The sequence below is a fragment of the Dunckerocampus dactyliophorus genome, chromosome 4 (genome assembly GCF_027744805.1).
Source record: "Dunckerocampus dactyliophorus isolate RoL2022-P2 chromosome 4, RoL_Ddac_1.1, whole genome shotgun sequence".
In the NCBI taxonomy this organism is placed as follows: domain Eukaryota; kingdom Metazoa; phylum Chordata; class Actinopteri; order Syngnathiformes; family Syngnathidae; genus Dunckerocampus; species Dunckerocampus dactyliophorus.
Window position 1 is genome coordinate 33,103,100 of NC_072822.1, and position 19,493 is coordinate 33,122,592.

Genomic DNA, 19,493 nt, shown 5'->3' on the forward strand with positions numbered 1-19,493 from the left:
CATACTCCACCGCCATAATTGAATTTCCACAAAGCAGGGTTCAATTTTAGTAAATGGAATATTTTCCTTGTTATGGCAACCTGTTTACCACCTTCCAAGTACGCTTTTTAACATTATTAGAGCCCTGTAGACTTGAAGTAACACCCCTATAGTCACCTTTACACTCCTATTACCCAATATAGTAGACATAATAAGAGAAAATAAGACATAGGAAACCTATTTAAGACCTACTATGTACACTTTTTAACATTATTAGAGCCCTCAAGACACGAAATAACACCCCTATAGTCACCTTTACACTCCTCTTACCCAATATAGTAGACATAATAAGAGAAAATAAGACATAGAAAACCTGTTTAACACCTTCTAAAAACACATTTTACCATTATTAGAAACCTCTGGACATGAAATAACACCCCTATTTAAAAAAAAATATATTTGTGTATACACTAAGTCCCCAACTTACAAACATCCGACATGCAAACTTTCGGAGATACGAACACAAGCCGACTGGTCTATTTTTTCATGTATTTTGCCTTGTAGTACTTTAACTCCATTATTTATACTGCTACATGCTTGACCAGTAGAGGGCACTGTGACACTGCTAATAGGACCAACAGACGCTAGGGAAAGAAAGCTAAATGGAAAGCTACATTGTTAGCTGTACGATGCAACCTGGACAGAGCGTTTGATTAAAGTTTGTAAAGAGTTAATAGGCCTGCTTAATTCTACACCACCCACAGAACACTACCTCTTTTAGAAGAGTCTAACCATGACGACCATTTGTCCTTTTTCAATAACTCCTCCTCCTCCACCACAACGACGTATGCTCGACCACTCCTCTTCAAAGGTAAATAACATTTATCATTACGTATTATTATATCACTTTTATTATTGTTTTTTTTCACTAATTATCCTGGTTTAATATTACTACTGCATCCAAACTCATATTTACATACATACACATATACTGTATATGTATACACGTACATGTAGTACCTATATCATTGGTAATATTACCTTTTCCCCGACTTAAGAACAATTCGACTTAAGAACGGTCGTCTGGAACCAATTGTGTTCGTAAGTTGGGGACCAAGTGTCTACATTTTGATTTTATTGTTAATATTAATTTTTTGACTTTTTTTTTTTTTATTAATTTGTTATTTTATTTATTAGTTTTATATTATTGCAAAAATATTTGTATATGTTAAATTAAATTTGAATAATTGTATGGTGTAACTTAATATGTTATACTTAATATAAGTATATTTCAATCAGTAAAAAATGTCATATATCCACATTTGTAAAATATAAAAAATTATAAACACAAAATATAATAATAATAAAAATTATTTTAAAAATAAAATAATAATTATTATAAAAATGTTTACAGAAACATAAATATAACAAAAATAAAACTATGAAACAAGTAAAAGCTAAATATGAATAAAATATATTTTTTAAAATCAAAAAGACACATTTTGACATAAAAGTTCATTATTTTTTTGTTGTTGAGCCCAATTTAAAATGACTATTTTTTATGAGTTAGTAATGAAAACATTTATTATCAACACAATTATTATTAATAGAATTATAGAAGTGGCTCTCTGAGGATAACCGTTACCGCGGTGTGAAAAGAAGTTTGATGACCCTGATTGACATCATGTGACCTGAATATTAACCACATTGTTATTATTATTATTAACATTGTTATGCCCAAGAACTACATAACTGTCGTAGTGACACCTCGCCACACCACACCGGCTAGCGACTAGCTTCACCGCACACTCGCTCACAATGCCTCAGGCCGCTAGCCAAAGATAACACTACATATTGGAGCTGCCGCCACTGCTGCTGTGATTTTATGTACCGTGAGGAACCAACAACTCACCGCTAGCTGCTTTGGGGGGCAAGGAGCCGTGGTTGTAGTTGCAGCCTGACGACCAGGCCGAAGGCAAGACTATGCCTCCGATTCCCTCTGTTTTATGGAGCATCTTTCATTATCACTCATGAGTGGTGAGTACATATATTCATTGTTTAGAATGCCTTTTGTGTGTGAGGCATATTAAGGGCTTAAATTTGAATTTGAACTTTTTTTGAAACTTTTTTTTCCCCTATGCATTTAGCTTGTTAGCGTCCTTCATCATGAGAGAAAAATGGCAATTAAAGAGAGATAGGGAACATTAATAGAGCTGGAACGAATGGACTGTTCAGATCCGAAATTGGAGGAGACCGTCAACTTCCAGCTACGCAGGAGGATTTGGAGGGGAGTCGGTCGAGTCGGTGTAGTGCAGGGGTGTCCAAAGTGCGGCCCGGGGGACGTTCTTAACATCTAATTTAACACGAAACCTAAAAACATAACAGCAAAAATGTATAAATCAGTATTAATTTTCCAAGAAAAACATCCTTTTAGTAGTGTAAAGTTGAAATATTAAAAAAAGACATCGTTTAAAAGTCAGAATAGAAGAACACACAAAAATCAAGAAAATTTGGTTGCGGAAAAGAGTTACAATGTTCCGAGAATAAAGTCAAAATATTACATGAATAAAGCCATACGTAATTATGACTGGAGAATTTACAAGAAAAAAGCTGAAATTAGTTGCAAAATGTAAAAAAAAAAATAAGACAAATGGGAAACTGCTGTAATTTTATGAGTATATCTTTCCTGATAAGTGGGTGATGTATTAGTAACAAAATGATGCCACATCATTTGATAGAAATGAAAATGATCACCCTATAGAGGGGGGAAATCAAAGACACCCCAAAAATGAAAGTGAAACAATGATGCAGCACACTGGTCCATTTTGCCAAAATGTCATTGTAGCAACTCAAAATGATTCTCAGTCGTTTGTGTGGCCCCCACGTGCTTGTACGCATGCCTGACAACGTCGGGGCATGCTCCTAATGAGACTACGGATGGTGTCTGGGGGATCTCCTCCCAGATCTGGACCAGGGCATCACTGCGGTACCTGGATGCATGGAGGAGATTCCAGGAGACAGGTAGTTACTCCAGGAGAGCTGGATAGGGTCGTAGAAGGTCCTTCAACCCTCAGCAGGATCTGTATCGGCTCCTTTTGTGCAAGGAGGAACAGGATGAGCACTGCCAGAGCCCTACAAAATGACCTCCAGCAGGCCACTGGTGTGAATGTTTCTGACCAAACAATCAGAAACAGGTTCCATGAGGGTGGCCTGAGGGCCCGACGTCCTGTAGTGGGCCCTGTGCTCACTGCCCAGCACCATAGAGCTCGATTGGCATTTGCCATAGACCACCAGAATTGGCAACTACACCACTGGTGCCCTGTGCTCTTCCCTGATGAGAGCAAGTTCAACCTGAGCACATGCGACAGACGTGAAAGGGTCTGGAGATGCCGTGGAGAACGTTATGCTGCCTGCAACATCATTCAGCATGACCGCTTTGGTGGTGGGTCAGTGATGGTCTGGGGAGGCATATCCCTGGAAGGACGCACAGACCTCTACAGGTTAGATAACGGCACCCTGACTGCTATTAGGTATCGGGATGAAATCCTTGGACCCATTGTCAGAACCTACGCTGGTGCAGTGGGACCTGGGTTCCTCCTGGTCCACGACAATGCCCGACCTCATGTGGCTAGTGTATGCAGGTAGTTCTTGGAGGATGAAGGAATTGATACCACTGGCTGGCCCCCACGTTCACCTGACCTAAACCCAATAGAACACCTCTGGGACATTATGTTTAGGTCCATCCGGCACCGCCAGGTTGCTCCTCAGACTGTCCAGGAGCTCATTGATGCCCTGGTCCAGATCTGGGAGGAGATCCCCCAGACACCATCCGTAGTCTCATTAGGAGCATGCCCCGACGTTGTCAGGCATGCGTACAAGCACGTGGGGGCCACACAAACTACTGAGAATCATTTTGAGTTGCTACAATGACATTTTGGCAAAATGGAGCAGTCTGCTGCATCATTTTTTCACTTTCATTTTTGGGGTGTCTTTGATTTCCCCCCTCTATAGGGTGATCATTTTCATTTCTATCAAATGATGTGGCATCATTTTGTTACTAATACATCACCTAATTATTATCAGAAAAGATATTCAAGATATTTTTTCCCCAGTTTAGATCTGATGTGTTTTCCAAGTGTTCCTCTAATTTTTTTTGAGCAGTGTATATTTATGCCTCACACGCTGTTTTTTTTTCCTTCCTTCGTTAGCTCTCATCTTTAGAAATCTTAAACACTGCCACCAGGTGGCAGCAGTGTGGCGTCATGGAGGCGTGACTGTCGTAAAACCTAGATGGACGAAGAGAAAGCCGGAAGTTAGCAAGCCAACCCGAGACAAAGCGACCGCTGGGCGGTGTTTAATCGAGTAAAAACCAAATAAGGAAACATTGAAAATGTTGAAAGAGTTGGTGAAGGAGCGACTCATGGCGGCGGCTGATGAAATATTGGCGCTGTTTGAAAGAACGATAGCGTCGTACGAGGAGGAACTTTCCCGAATGAGAGCGGAGAAGGAGCGACATCGACGTCAACTGGAAGCTGTTAGCAAGACTCACATTGCGTTACCTGTTGAAGGTATGTTGACATGTTTACTAACCTTGTACGTGATCTTTTATTGTACCCTTGTGTCGCTAATATACGGAATCGGCGATGCAACATGAAATAGATTTTTCTTTTAAGTCACAGCAACCTAAATATCCAATCCAAGATGGCGGCCAATGTACGCTTGTGTAGCACAAATACAAGTCATTAAATAAATACATCTAAAAATAGATAAGGCAAAAGTGTGGAAAAAAATGATAAAGTGTAAAAAATAATCAAATAAAATGACTTGAATTAAAGCGTAAATAAATATAAAAACGACCCAAAAGTGTTAAAGAAGTCAAAATAACTTAAACTAAATAAATTTAATAAAATAAAAATAAACAACTAACAAAAGTGTAAAAAAAAATACAGATACAAATGATTAAAAGTGTAATAAAATAATAAAATAAATAAAAATGATATAAATGATGGTGTCAGTAATAAATAAAAAAAAAACATAAAAATGACTAATACAAGTGTAACAAAATAAAATGACTTAAGTGAAAAAATTAATTTAAAAAATCAATAAAAATGACAAAGGCGTCAATAGTAATAACATTTTAAAAAAACGACTCAAAAGTGTAAAAAAACCTTTTTTTTAAAAGACTTTAATAAGTGTAAAAATATTACAAGTAAGTTAAAATGACTTACTGTACATAAACGTAGATAATAAAAATGAAAAGTGTAAAAAAAAATACAGATTAAAAATGACTTCAATAAAAGTGTAAAAATATAATAATAAAAATGTAATAGAAGTGTAAAAAAAATAAAAATCACGTAAATAAGTGAAAGTTAATTTTAAAAAACCAAAAAAATGACTTAAAGGTGTCAATAACATTTTATATTTATTTTATGATTAGTTACACTTCTATGTAAGTAATTTTCATTGATTTTGTATTATGTTACACTTTCACTTATTGAAGTCATTTTTGGTTTTTTACACTTTAATTTATTTTATTATTGCAGACTCTTATTTAAGTCATTTTTACAAATTTTTTTTCACTTAAGTCTTTTTTATTGTAATTTTTTTACACTTTTATTCGAGTCATTTAAAAAAATTTACACTTCTTTAAGTCGTTTGTAATTTTCTTTATTATTGACACTTTTTTATTTATTTTATTATTTTGACACTTACGTCATTTATTTGTATTATTTTTACACTTAAGTATTTTTTATACTATTATGGAAGTACATCTTGTTCTTATTATTGACTCTTATTTAAATAATTTGTACTGATTTTGTTCTTTCACTTTAAGTCATTTTTATTTAAAATTTTCTACACTTTTGTCTTTTTTTATTTGAAGATGTATTTATTGCTTTGTTTCTTTATGAAATGATGTGTATTTGTGTAAATGTATTTGTTTTGAGGGATTTTGTCAAGGAAATGAGGAGGAACAAGGTAGCTGTATGCGTGCTGTACAAATCATGCGCATATAAAAAAAGACCACACGTGAGGTCAGACACGAGTTGCATGTTACACATTTCAATGGAATTTTTTTTACTTGAACCACCCAGAATGGATCCACGACCCTCTTTTGGGTCACCAGTTGAGAAGCGTTGACTTCTAAAGTGTTGCGTATGGACGTTCCGTTCTTAGCTGACTAAATAAATAAAGTAGCATTAAGTATGCTGGTTGTGAATGTTTTTCTGTTATGTTTTAATTTAGCTGTGAACACTGCAGCTGTCCAGCAGCTGATTGGTCGTCAAGCTTTGAAGCAGGAGGACCCCCAGACCCCCTATGTTAAAGAGGAAGAGGAGGAACTCTGGATAGCTCAGGAGGGAGCGTGTCTTTTTGCTCCGGAGGAGACTGATCTCACCGCGTTGCCACTGACGGTCGTTTCTGTGAAGACTGAAGGGCATGAAGACAAACCACCCGAGTCCTCACAGCTTCATCAGAACAGGTGGGCCGAGCCTCCAAGCAGCAGCAGCAACTCACCACAGCACATGACAGCAGAAGCTGAGGGAGACCATTGTGGAGGATCACAAGAAGACAAGCTCTTAGCCCCGCTGTCAGATAGTGAGCACCCGACGTCACTCTCTCCTGAGGATGAAGATGGGGACGACACCCAAGAACTTTTGAGCAGCGATACAGACTGTGAAGGCGATATGAGGACTCACGTGGACGACACACACTCTGAATGCTCCAAAAAGCACACAGCTAAAAAATGCTGGACCTGCTCCGTTTGTGCTAAAAGATTTACTTTTAAGAGGGACTTGACTCGACACATGCGAACACACACAGGAGAAAAACCTTTTCGATGTTCAGTTTGTGAAAAAAGATTCACTCTGAAGGCAAACATGCTGTCACACATGAGACAACACACGGGAGAAAAACCCTTTAGTTGCTCACTTTGTGGTAAAAGATTCACTCAAAAGGTGCATATGGAATCTCACGTGAGAACACACACCGGAGAAAAACCTTTTAGTTGTTCAGTTTGTGCGAAAAGCTTTTCTCATAAGCACTACTTGACCCGACACATGTGGATACACACCGGCGAAAAGTCCTTCGGCTGTTCAGTCTGCGGCGAACGATTCTCTCAAAAGTCACACCGGGTGTCACACATGAGAACGCACACCGGAGAGAAACCTTTCAATTGCTCAGATTGCGGCGACAGATTTGCCAAGAGGTTCACTTTGATGCGACACCTGAGGACGCACACTGGAGAGAAACCTTACGGTTGTCCAGCTTGCGATAAAAGATTTTCTGACAAAGTCAACATGGAATCCCACATGAGGAAGCACACGGGAGAAAAACCCTTTGTTTGCCTCATTTGCGGCAAAAGTTATTCTTATAAGAAAAGTTTGACCGCGCACATGCGGACGCACAACGGAGAATGAACCTTTTTTTGTCAAGTCCTACAATTGTAATGTCGCACGGGAGAAAGTGGTTCCATATTTTGTGCAGAAGCCTAACAAGTAGTCCTAACAAGCTTAGAATAGCATGGATGACACTCATTACATCAGGGGGCTCCAACTTTGGGCGGGTGGAATTTGAGCTCTCTCCTCCGCATGTATCGTCACATTCTTTGTAATAAAGACCATTCTGATTGTGGCTTCTTGGCAGCTTTTCTTTCGTCTTCAGCGTTCATCTTGAGTCGTCTTGGATACCGCCGCTAGGTGGCAGCAGTGTAGGAGGGCAGGCGTTACGCTTAACATTCCAAAAGTTGACAGCGTGAAGAGAATGCAACTATTAAGACAGTATATTAGGGCCACACTTGAAAAAAAAAGATCTTAGATTTTGAGAATAAGTTGTAAATTTACAAGAAAAAAAGTTGTGGATCTTGTATGACAAAAATTCGGAAATTACGAGAATGTTTGTAAATTTATGACTTTATTTTTGTAATTTTCAGGCTTTTTTTTCTCGTAAATGTACAACTTTTTTTGTAATTTCATTCAAAAATATTTCAGAAAAAAAGTCGGAAATTTACAAGGAAAAAAAGTCGTACATTGACGAGAAACAAGCTGTAAAATTATCAAAATGAAGACACATTTCTGAGAAAAATTAAAAGAATAGAATCAATGAGGAGAAGCGGCATGGAAAATGGATGGATGGAATCATAAATTGATGAGAATAAAGTCGCAAATTTTACAAGAATAAGAATTGTAAATGTATCAGAATAAAGTCATAAATTTATTAGAATACACTTAAATTAAAAGAATAAAGTTGTAAACTGACGAGAAAAAAGTTGGAAATTTACAAGAATAGAGTCGGAAATTCACGAGAATAAAGTCGTAAATTTAAGCGAAAAAAGTCATAAATTTCTGAGGATGAAGTCGTACATTTACAAGAATAAAGTTGTACATTTTTGAGAAAAAAGTCATAAATATATGAGAAGTCGGAAATTGACGAGAAAGTTGTAACTTCACAAGAAAAGAAATAAATTCAAAAAGTGGGAAATGTATGAGGAAAAAAAGTCGGAAATTACGAGAATAAAGTCATAGGTTTGCAAGAAAAAAGTTGGAAATTTATGAGAAAAAAAACTTTACCAAGGCGCTAGTCGCTTTTCATATCTGTCTCAGGCAATGCCTGTTACGACGGAGTATTACAATAATCAGAGATTTTGAGAATAAAGTCATAAATTCACGATAAAAAAATCTTAATACTGTAGACGCCCCCACAACGTAAATAATCCGTTCCGAGAACCTTTGTTATAGGGTTTTTATGTTATACGAAGCGTAAAATACATGTAAATAGCCTAATCCGTTCCAAGATCTTCCCAAACTCACCCCTTTGGCACTTCAAAATATTCAAAGTCCACCAAATATGGTGGGAAAATATGAGAAAATGTTAGCATAAACATAGTAGAGTAACATTCCAATATAAAATAAGGTAATAAATAAGATTACTGTAAATGAATAACACTGAAAAACAAAAACAATATTACCGTTCATGAGATGTCTTGATCAGGAGCGCAAGTGGAGGCAGGAGGAGGAGGGGGAGCGGAGCCTGTCTATCACACACAAACACGGAAGCGCTGGATACGTCAGCCAATGAGATGAGAGCGTAGGCGGTGCACCGATCATCAGCCAATGAGAGCATGAAGCGTCAGAATTTGTGGAAAACTTCCTGCTTTGTTTCGATCGACAACTTTTCCCTTTTTTCTTCTCACTTACACTTGGTTTAGGACCCATGACTCCGGTAATTTTAACACAAAGAAAAGTAATGAAATTAAAAAGAGATTTCAATGCGTGCAAACTAGTTTAAGGGCGACAACGATGAGGAAGGGAGCTCACACATAAACTTGGACGCACTGGATAAGTCAGCTAATGAGATAAGAGCGTAGGCGGTGCCCCGATAATCAGCCAATGAGATGAGAGCGTAGGCGGTGCCCCGATAATAAGCCAATGAGAGCGTAAAGCGTCAGAAGGCACCAAGTGTACTCTGTTAGTCTCTCTGCCACGTGCACCGACTTGACGCTTTACGTTATATGGAATTCCTTACGTAATACGATGCGAAAAATGTACATAAATTCTTTACATTCAGTGGAATTTACGTAAAAGGAGGTTTACGTTATGCAAGCTACTACTGTATTACAGGAATAAAGTAGGAAATTTGTGAGGAAAAAAGTCAGAAATTTACAAGAGTAAAGTGGTAAATTTACAAGAAAAACTGGTAACTTTGTTACAGGCAACTATGGCAGCTATGAAAGGGGGGACTTATGTGGAGGGGGCGGGATAAGGAAGGCGGAAGCGAGAAGGGCTACGTAGCCATGCTGGGACTTTGACATTGGAAGAGGCACTTCTTGCGTTGTAAACCCAGGTGCTCCACGTAGTTCCTGTGAGGAATGCTGGAGTCCTGGTTCTGGAGCTTCTGCTTCATGTCACTGATCTCATTCTTCAATGTCTGCTTCATGCTGTAGAGTTGGGCATCCCGCTCCTCCGGGTTCTTAGGTTCTTGCTGAGTTGGCCTCCACTTACTCTGAGAGGTTCCCACTCCTCCAACTTCTTAATTCCTGCCCAGATTTTGCTGTTCTTTTCCTCCAATAGCTTCAGGTTACATGCAGGCCAACCGACCATGTCACAAGTGAACATTTCCATCAAAATGTTGCACTTTTTTGAAATTAAAAAATGAAGATTAAAAAACAGGTAGTTATCCGAGTCCATGGTTCTCATCTGGAAGAGGGTGGAGATCCTGGCCTAAGTGGAAGTGTTCAAGTACCTTGTGGTCTTGTTCACGAATGAGGGAAGGGTGGACGGGCGAATTGGTGCAGCGTCTGCATTATGCGTACTTTGCATTAGTCCGTTGTGGTGAAGAGAAATCTGGTGGATCTACGTTCCGAGCCTCACCTATGGTCATGACCTTTGGGTAGTCACCCAAAGGCAAGATGGCGGCTACAAGCGGCCAAAATTTGTTTTCTCTCTAGGGTGGCTGGGCTCTCCCTTAGAGATAAGGTGAAAATCATGCCCGAAACACAGGAGGCATCTGGACTAGATGCCCGAGCCACCTCAACTGGCTCCTCTCCATGTGAAGGAGCAGTGGCTCTACTCTGAGCTCCTTCCGGATGACCAAGCTCCTCACCCCATTTCTTAGGGTGAGTCCAGCCACCCTAAGGAGGAAACTCATTTCAGCCGCTTGTAACCGCCATCTTGTTCTCGATCTCCACCGTGCATCACCACCTTATTGTGGTGGACGGGTTTGAGTGCCCAAGTGATCCTAAGAACTATGTTGTTTGGGCCTGATAGGATCTCCCAAGGCACACAGGTCCAAGGTGACAGGCCAGACCTAGAGTGATTCAGACGACCCTATGAACAAACACAAGAGGAGGGACCGCACCTCGCCCGGACGTTGGATACCAGGGCCTCACGCTGGAGCCAGGCGAGCGCCTGGTGTTCGGCACTTCACCTGTGGGACCCGGCCAGGCTCACACGGGATTCCCTCCCCCTCTCCCACCCCCGTATACCCACCACCTGTGGGGGCAAGCATAAGGGTCCGGTGCAATGTGTTTTGGGTGGCGGTCGAGGGTGACCTGGTCCAAACCTGGTTCTTGGGACATGGAATGTCACTTTATGATCATATTTAAGTCAATAATGACAGGCTTGCGCCCCTAAAATGGTCCTAAGGATGCCACTAACCTTCAGCAGCAGGTACTATCGTTACATACACTGGCCTGGCTCATGTCCTATACCATGTCTTAACTTAAACCCTTCCCCCTGCAATCCATCTTAACTCCAGAGCTTTTACATTGCAATCAGGCTCCTCTCTTGTTAAGGCCCCGCCTTTCTGTGCTGTCACTGGCTGTCCTTTCAAAGACCGTTGATGTTTCGCTGGACAAAGTAAACGTCAATCTTTGAAGCATTACAGCGTTAGAGCCTCACAGTGCGGAGATCCGGGTTCTAATCTCTGTTGGAATATCTGGGTGGCGTTTGCTTGTTCTCCCATGCTTGAGTGGGTGTTCTCCAGGTACGGCATTGGGATTATAGTATTACTGAAGTCGTACGTTGATGCGTTACTGTTATATAGATAAGACCCATCCGTAATATCAAAAAGGAAATAAACATGTTTTCCTACAAAAATGATAATTTATTGCAAATAATTGTTGTTACAACATTAAACACACATTTTTTATCTTTCTGATTACATATATTATCCGTAGAAACGTTTTATTACATTAACTTACACTTCTGTAGAACAAAAGAAGGAAGACAAATCAGACGGTAAGTCAAAATGTCTTATTTGCTTCAGAGTTGATTAAAAACTTATTGGGCGGCACACTACGAGCACATGAGGGAATATGTGAATGCATATCTCTCAGGAGGGAACCTCTGAGTGCAAACTGGACAGGAGAACGTTTATTCTCTGTTGTGTGTCAACATGTGCGCTGTCAAGCTTTTCTTGTAAGAATAACTCTTGCCACAAACTGAGCAACTAAAGGGTTTTTCTCCAGTGTGTGTGGTCATGTGCGACGCCATGTTTACCTTCTGCGTGAATCTTTTACCACAAACGGAACAGCAGAAGGGTTTTTCTCCTGTGTGCGTCTGCATGTGTCGAGTCAAATTGCACTTATAAGAAAAGCTCTCGCCGCACACGGAGCAACCGAAAGCTTTCTCCCCCGCGTGTGGTAGCAGCGTTGGGTTTTCAGAGATTTTTGTCCCGCAAACTGAGGCGAGAATCGATTTCCCCCCCGCGTGCGTCTGCATGTGTCGAGTCAAATTGCACTTGTAAGAAAATCTTTCGTCGCAAACTGAGCAACTGAACGGTCTTTCTCCCGTGTGCGTTCTCATGTGTGATACCATGTTTGTCTTCTGAGAGCAGCTTTTACCGCAAACTGAGCATCTAAAGGGTTTTTCTCCCGTGTGCGTCAGCATGTGTCGAGTCAAATGACGCTTGTTGGAAAAGTTTTTCGGACAAACGGAGCAGGTCAAACGTTTTTCACCCGCCTTCTTTGTAGAACATTCAGAGTGTTGGTTGTCAGCGTGAGTCCTCATATCGCCTTCGCAGTCTGTATCGCTGCTCAGAGCTTCTTGGGTGTGGTCCCAGTCTTCATCCTCAGGAGAGTGTGACGTTGTGTGCTCACCATCTGATGGCGGAGCTAAGAGCTTGTCTGCTTGTGGTTCGTCGTTGTCGTTGTCATATTCTTCAGTCTTCACGGAGACGACAGTCAGATCAGCCTCCTCCGGCCCTAGAAGACACTCTCCCTCCTGAGCGATCCAGAGTTCCTCCTCTTCCTCTTTCACGTAGGCGGTCCGCTGGACATCTGCAGGACACAACGTCAAATATGATATTGCCCATCAATTGGTCAAAGCTGCCATTTGTCACTTTTGTTGACGAGTTAAAGCGTTGCATGGTAGAAAAAAGTTGCGTCATATTTACAATAGTTGGGTTTTACATTTAGATGTGGGTGAAATCTTGGTATCATTCCAATTCCAAAAGGTAGAGACAGTGCCAGTATCGCAAATGCCTGCACCGGTACCTTTTACTTTAGGGCAGGGGTAGGGAACCTATGGCTCGGGAGCCAGATGTAGTCATCAAAAGAGCCACATCTCTTGACTCTCAGACATTTCTTCACGCCATAAACTTGATTTATTTTCATTTTTTCTGCTGACATTTGAAAGTAAAAGATAATAGAAATCCATCCATCTTCTACCGCTTATCCGAGGTCGGGTTGTGGGTGCAGCAGCTTAAGCAGGGAAGCCCAGACTTCTCTCTACCCGGCCACTTCATCCAGCTCCTCCCGTCGGATCCCGAGGTGTTCCCAGGCCAGTTGAGAGACATAGTCTCTCCAACATGTCCTAGGGCCACATCCACGAGGCCTCCTACAGGTCGGACGTGCCCTGAACACCTCCCCAGGGAGGCGTCCGGGAGGCATCCTGACCAGATGCTTGAGCCACCTCATCTGGCTCCTCTCAATGCGGAGGAGCAGCACTTCTACTCCAAGTTTCTCCCTGATGACAGCGCTTCTCTCTAAGGGAGAGCCCAGCCACCCTATGGAGAAAACCCATTTCGGCCGCTTGTACTCGCCATCTTGTCCTTTCAGTCACTACCCAAAGCTCATGACCATAGGTGAGGGTAGGAACGTAGATCGAGAGCTCTGCCTTTTGGCTTAGCTCCCTCTTCCCCATGACGGACCGATGCAGAGTCCGTATCACTGCAGAGGCTGCACCAATCCGCCTGTCCATTTTGCGTTTCATTGGTCCCTCACTCGTGAGCAAGACCCTGAGGTACTGAAACAACTCCATTATAGAAATCACATTGTTAAAAATAACGTACTATTACTAATAATGCACTGTCACAAAACTATCATGCTAACATTAGCAAAGTAGCATTTAGTATTGATGTCTTGATGCCACAGTACTGAACAACTATCGGCCCATTCTGGGGAAAGCTGGCTTTAGGCCCCACCACAGCACTGACACGGCTCTAATCGAGGTGACAAATGACATCCATCTGAACACAGATGCAGGCAGAGTCTCACTTTTACTGTAGTTGTGCTGGACCTGAGCGCTGCCTTTGACACAGTTGATCATGTGATCTTACTACAGAGGTTAGAAAACTGGGTGGGAATCTCTGGTACTGCTCTACACTGGTTCAAGTCCTATGTGGAGGACAGGAAGTACTTTGTTGGAATTGGTAACTGTGTCTCAGAGCAAATGGCTGTGACCTGCGGGGTTCCCCAGGGGTCAATTCTAGGACCCCAATTGTTCAATTTGTACATGCTTCCTTTAGGCGAGCTAATACGCAGCTGCAATGTGTCCTACCACAACTATGCAGACCACACTCAGATCTACGTTTTACTGCTAGGTGTTTCATGCTAATGTTAGCATTGTGACCTGCGGGGTTCCCCAGTAATTTTTATAAGTAAAACTAATAGAAACGAGTGGTATAATGCTAATGTTAGCATTTTCTAGCGCAGTGCGGGTGGCCTAGGGCAAATGCCAGCTGTCCTTCCCATATTTTCCAGGTCAGACACCAAAACTTGATTACAACTCAATAATGCGGTAGCCTACCCGGGTCATTGAGAGGTCAAGAAGTAAACTTCCCTCCTTTAATCAAATAGTCAGCTAGCTCATTCTGCAGAGCCAGCCCTTTTGACAAATAAGATGGCGAAAAGGAAGAAAGTACGGTGCAAAACCAGAAGTCACGTTAATAGTAAGAAATATTTTATTAGTGGTTAGCTTCAGCATAACAACATTATTAAAAAAAAAGAATAAATTCTGAGACGGGTTATATTTAAAAACATTTCTGTCGTGCTTAAAATCTCACACATTAGTGTAAAAAAATATTATATGGCTCTGGCGGAAGTACATTTTAAAAGGTTCCCGATCCCTGCTTTAGGCAAACAAAAACAATATTTATATAAACACAATACAATACCAAGAAAACAACGAAATGCAAAGCAGCCCTTAGTCTCTTCAGGGAACTTAGAAACCTCGGTCACAAGTGTTTACATCTCTGTCCATGCAGCCATCTTGAATGTGAAAACGTCCTTCTCCCCCAGTCTCAACCGAACAATGGAACTGCAACTATGGCGCCCTCCTGTGGGCTACATAAACACCGCGTTTACGAACTGGGATTTATCACATTTGGAAATAAAATATAGCAGAAGTGAAAACTATCGATTTAATCACGCCAGACCGATACCGATAGTACATGTCGACCCACTCACGTCGATCTCGTTTGTGCTGTAGAAAAAAAAGACGCTGTGACGTCAGTCAATCACGTGTGCTTAGAATCAACCAGCTATTAGCTAAAGACAATGTGTTGAACATTTTAAGGAGAAGGTTAGCGAACATGTAGACAAACCATCGACGTGTAGCATCGTTCCGGTCTTGCTAACGGCTTCCAGTTGCCGTCGATGTCGCTCGTTCTCCTCTCTCGTTCGAGAAAGCTCCTCTTCGTACGACGCTATCGTTCTTTCAAACAGCGCCAATATTTCATCGGCCGCCGCCATCAGTCGCTCCTTCACCAACTCTTTCAGCATTTTGGTGATTTTTAACTCGATTCCACACCGTCCAGCGGGTGCTTTGTCTCGGGTCGTCTTGCTAACTTCCGCCTTCTTCTTCTTCGTCTTTTTCTTCTTCTTCGTCATGTTTTAAGGGTGGATGCAAACTGAGGCTGTGCAATACCGCTACACTGTGAATGGATAAATATAAATAACGCCTTTTGAAGCTATAAAAAATGTCAAAAATAAAAAAAAACAAATACAATAAGAATAAATAAATTAAATTAATAAATAACATTTTCGGAAGCTCCTCCTCCAGCTGGCACTATGTCACTGCGCAATACGTACCCGGAACGCAGTCGGTCCCGCGCATGCGTAAGAATTACGTCACAGCCTCCTTTAGCTAATTTTGACCACAGCGCTTCTTCGACGTCACATGTTGTGGTAGTCATTATTTTTTTAAATGTATGGACATAAGTGGTCAATAACTATACTTCATATGCGTAATATGGTGGGAGGTTATTTTATAAGTGACTCTTGTTAAAATACTTCGTTAGCATGGGGATGCTATGGACTCGACTGCTGTAAAACCTCCAACGTAGAAGAACAAGGCGGAAGTTGGAAGGAAAGGAAAAGTTGGCGGAGGTTTGCAAGGAGGTGAGCGTTGGTGTACTCGCAAAAGACAACATCAAAGATGTTGAAAGAACTGGTTAAGGAGCGATTAATGGCGGCGGCCGACGAGATATTGGCGCTGTTTGAAAGAACGATAGCGTCGTACGAAGAGGAACTTTCTCGAACGAGAGAGGAGAACGAGTGGTATCGAATACAACTGGACGCCGTTTGCAAGACTCAAATAGTGTTCCACATTGAAGGTATGTTTAATTCTCGCTCGCCTTAAATAAAAAAAAGCTTTATGTCGCTATTAAACGAGGCCCGTGAGACGACATGAATATATTTTTTGACATATTAAATCACAGTACCGTATATCATATGTAGGCTAATCCAAGATGGCGGCCAGTGTACACGCTGTTGTATGGTCACTGTGCTTGCATTCAGTCAAGTCCGAATGACGACAAAGCACACTAGTCACTTCCTGTTAACAGAATGTCACAATAAAATGTCTTTTACAGGAAGTAACGTATTTTCACAAATAATGACATTGGCTGGGTATAACATTTCACTGCAAATCGTGTCGCCTGTCGACTTCAATACTTGAGTCAAAATCGTCACAACACACACACACAAACACCTTGCCTTGCTATGGCCTACTTCCAGAAGATACATTTTGTTCAGTTTGTTGTGATGTAACTATTTTGTCTACTGGTGCATCAGCAATCAGTGAAAAGATAGGCAATGACATACAAACTCAAGAAAAGTGTTTGCCCCCTTCCTGGTTTCTTTTCTTTTTAGTATGTTTGTCACACGTAAATGTTTCAGATCATCAAATAAATGTAAATATTAGTCAATGACAACACAAACTGAACACTTGATGCAGTTTTTAAGTGAAACCTTTTATTATTAAGGGAGAACAAAAGTCCAAAGCTGAAAAAGTGATTGCCCCCAAAACCTACTAACTGGTTTGGCCACCCTTAGCAACAACAAATGCAATCAAGCGTTTTGCGATAAAAAAATTAGAAATCAGGAAGGGGCAAACACTTTTTCACACCACAGTATAGAGTGAGTGAATGTGTTTGAGTTGTTTGTGTTCTGCAGACATCCAGGAGATGACTGGTCGCCAAGAAGAACATCCCCCTCACCCACAGCGGGGGAGCTCCACTTTGATGCAGGAGGATCCCCAACCCTCCCATGTTAAAGAGGAAGCGGAGGAACTCTGGATCACACAGGAGGCAGAGTGTCTTCTGGGGGGGTCGGAGGAGGCTGATCTCCCCAAGTTGCCACAGACTGGTGTCTCTGTGAAGACTGAAGACCATGAAGACAAACCACCTGAGTCCTCACAGCTTCATCACAATCCGAGTGAGGAGAACAGAGGGGCGGATCCTCCAAGCAGCAGCAGCTCACCACAACACATAACAACAGAAGCTGATGGAGACCACTGTGGAGGATCACAAGCAGACAAGCTCTTAGCTCCACTATCAGATAGTGAGTACACAACATCACACTCTCCTGAGGATGAAGAAGCTTTGCGCAGCGATACAGACTGTGAAGGTGATATGAGGACTCACACTGACTACAAACACTCTGAATGCTCTGAGAAAAAGGGTAAACATCATTCGACCTGCTCAGTTTGTGCTAAAAGATTTATTGGAAAGGGCAATTTGACTCAACACATGCGAACACACACTGGAGAAAAACCTTTTAGTTGTCCTGTCTGTGGCGATAAATTTGCTCTGAGGTCCACTTTGACAAGACATACGAGAACGCACACAGGACAAAAACCTTTTAGTTGCTCAGTTTGCGGCGACCGATTCTCTCGAAAGTCCTGCATGGCGTCACACATGAGAACGCACACAGGGGAAAAACCCTTTAGTTGCTCTGTTTGCGGGAGAAGATTCTCTCAAAAGTCCAAAGTTGCATTGCACATGAGAACACACACGGGAGAAAAACCTTTTATTTGCTCAGTGTGCGGCGACCGATTCTCTCAAAAGTCATGTGTGGCATCGCACATGAGGAGGCACACGGGAGAAAAACCTTTCAGCTGTTCAGTTTGTGGGGACCGATTCTCTCGAAAGTCGTTCATGACTGCGCACATGAGAACCCATACGGGAGAAAAACCTTTTGGTTGCTCAGTTTGTGGCGACCGATTTGCTCAAAAGTCAAACATGGAATCGCACATGAGGACGCACACGGGAGTAAAACCTTTCAGTTGCTCAGTTTGCGGGAGACGATTTACTCAGAAGTCAAATATGGTTTCACACGTGAGAACGCACACCGGAGAAAAACCTTTTACGTGTTTAGTTTGTGGTAACAACTTTGCTCTCGGGTCCACTTTGAAAAAACACATGCGAACGCACACGGGACGCTAACACCTTTCAGTTGCTCACTTTGCGGACACAGCAGTTTTCTGGAGGTTCGTTGGAGAACACACGGGAGACAAGCTGTGTTGAAGTTTTTGCGCACAGAGGAAGTGGTACCGCATTCAACTTTAAATCAACTTTAAATCAACTCTGAAGCAAATACATGTCGATTTGCAGTCAACATGGACGGTGGAGTGTACGTCTATGATCATGAAAACATGTGTGTGGTAGATTGTTTTTTTCTACAGCGGGAATTTTTCATCTTTTTCATCAGTGATGACGAAAAGTCAGGTTATTGGCTCACTCTGTTCTTCTCTGGATGACTCCTTGCCTTTTTCTCTTATTTCTGCCTGCAAGTTACCATTTACGTCTGACTATATAGTACTTATTTTGAGATGTCCAGTTATCATTCACATCTGTAGGCCTATGTGTAGTATTTAAGTAATGTACAGTTGACATCGGTACATATACTGTAGTATTTACTATGTACACTGCTGCTGTTTGTTTGTTTTTCACCGCCTGGTATGTATTTGTACAGAAATATTCAGGATCTACCGGATGGTTGTCTTAGATACCGACATGTACTTGATGTTTGGTGATGACAAGCATTAAAAGACGCTCAGTACCACTGAGGCCTGAATCAATACCCCGGTAACGCTTCTTACGCCCTACAATTTTTCTTTCAGCTGTAGAATTACACGTGTTGTTTTGAAATGACACGTGTCTCCTGACTCCTATGCTCTTTGATTGAAAGGGTTTATTGACTACAACACCAAACCAAAAATGAAATTTGTATTTATTTCAGTTTTCATATAATGACAGTTATAACAGTTTTTGCTCAAAATTTCTCAAAATGATTGAACTATTTTGTGATGTTGTTACTTATTGCCTTGTGTTACATACATTTTTTCCCCCAAAAAATAAAGTCAATATTTCAAATTATGTACAAAAAAAATCTAAATACTATCTAGATCCTTAGCTTTTTGCCCCCTTCTTGTGTGTTGGGGGGAACCCGGGAAATTATGGGTGGCATCACTCTAGTATCGACACTTGGTATCCACCCGCCCATCCCGGAACAGGCA

General features: G+C 41.3%; 2 protein-coding genes across 2 annotated transcripts; one reads left to right on the top strand and one right to left on the bottom strand.

Moving 5' to 3' along the window:
- Positions 1-4,283: 4,283 nt before the first annotated feature.
- On the top strand, positions 4,284-19,195 carry LOC129179897 (zinc finger protein 135-like). The gene is made up of 6 exons (XM_054773725.1): positions 4,284-4,547; positions 6,223-7,392; positions 12,496-12,551; positions 12,638-12,731; positions 16,096-16,308; positions 17,150-19,195. The coding sequence occupies exons 1-6, from the start codon at positions 4,370-4,372 to the stop codon at positions 18,418-18,420; spliced, it is 2,982 nt and encodes a 993-aa protein (XP_054629700.1). The 5' UTR covers positions 4,284-4,369; the 3' UTR covers positions 18,421-19,195.
- Positions 11,596-16,243, bottom strand: LOC129179471 (gastrula zinc finger protein XlCGF57.1-like). The gene is made up of 2 exons (XM_054772734.1): positions 15,298-16,243; positions 11,596-12,751 (listed from the first exon to the last, which is right to left on the bottom strand). Exons 1-2 carry the CDS (start codon positions 15,581-15,583, stop codon positions 11,847-11,849), a joined length of 1,191 nt encoding a protein of 396 aa, XP_054628709.1. The 5' UTR covers positions 15,584-16,243; the 3' UTR covers positions 11,596-11,846.
- Positions 19,196-19,493: the final 298 nt, after the last annotated feature.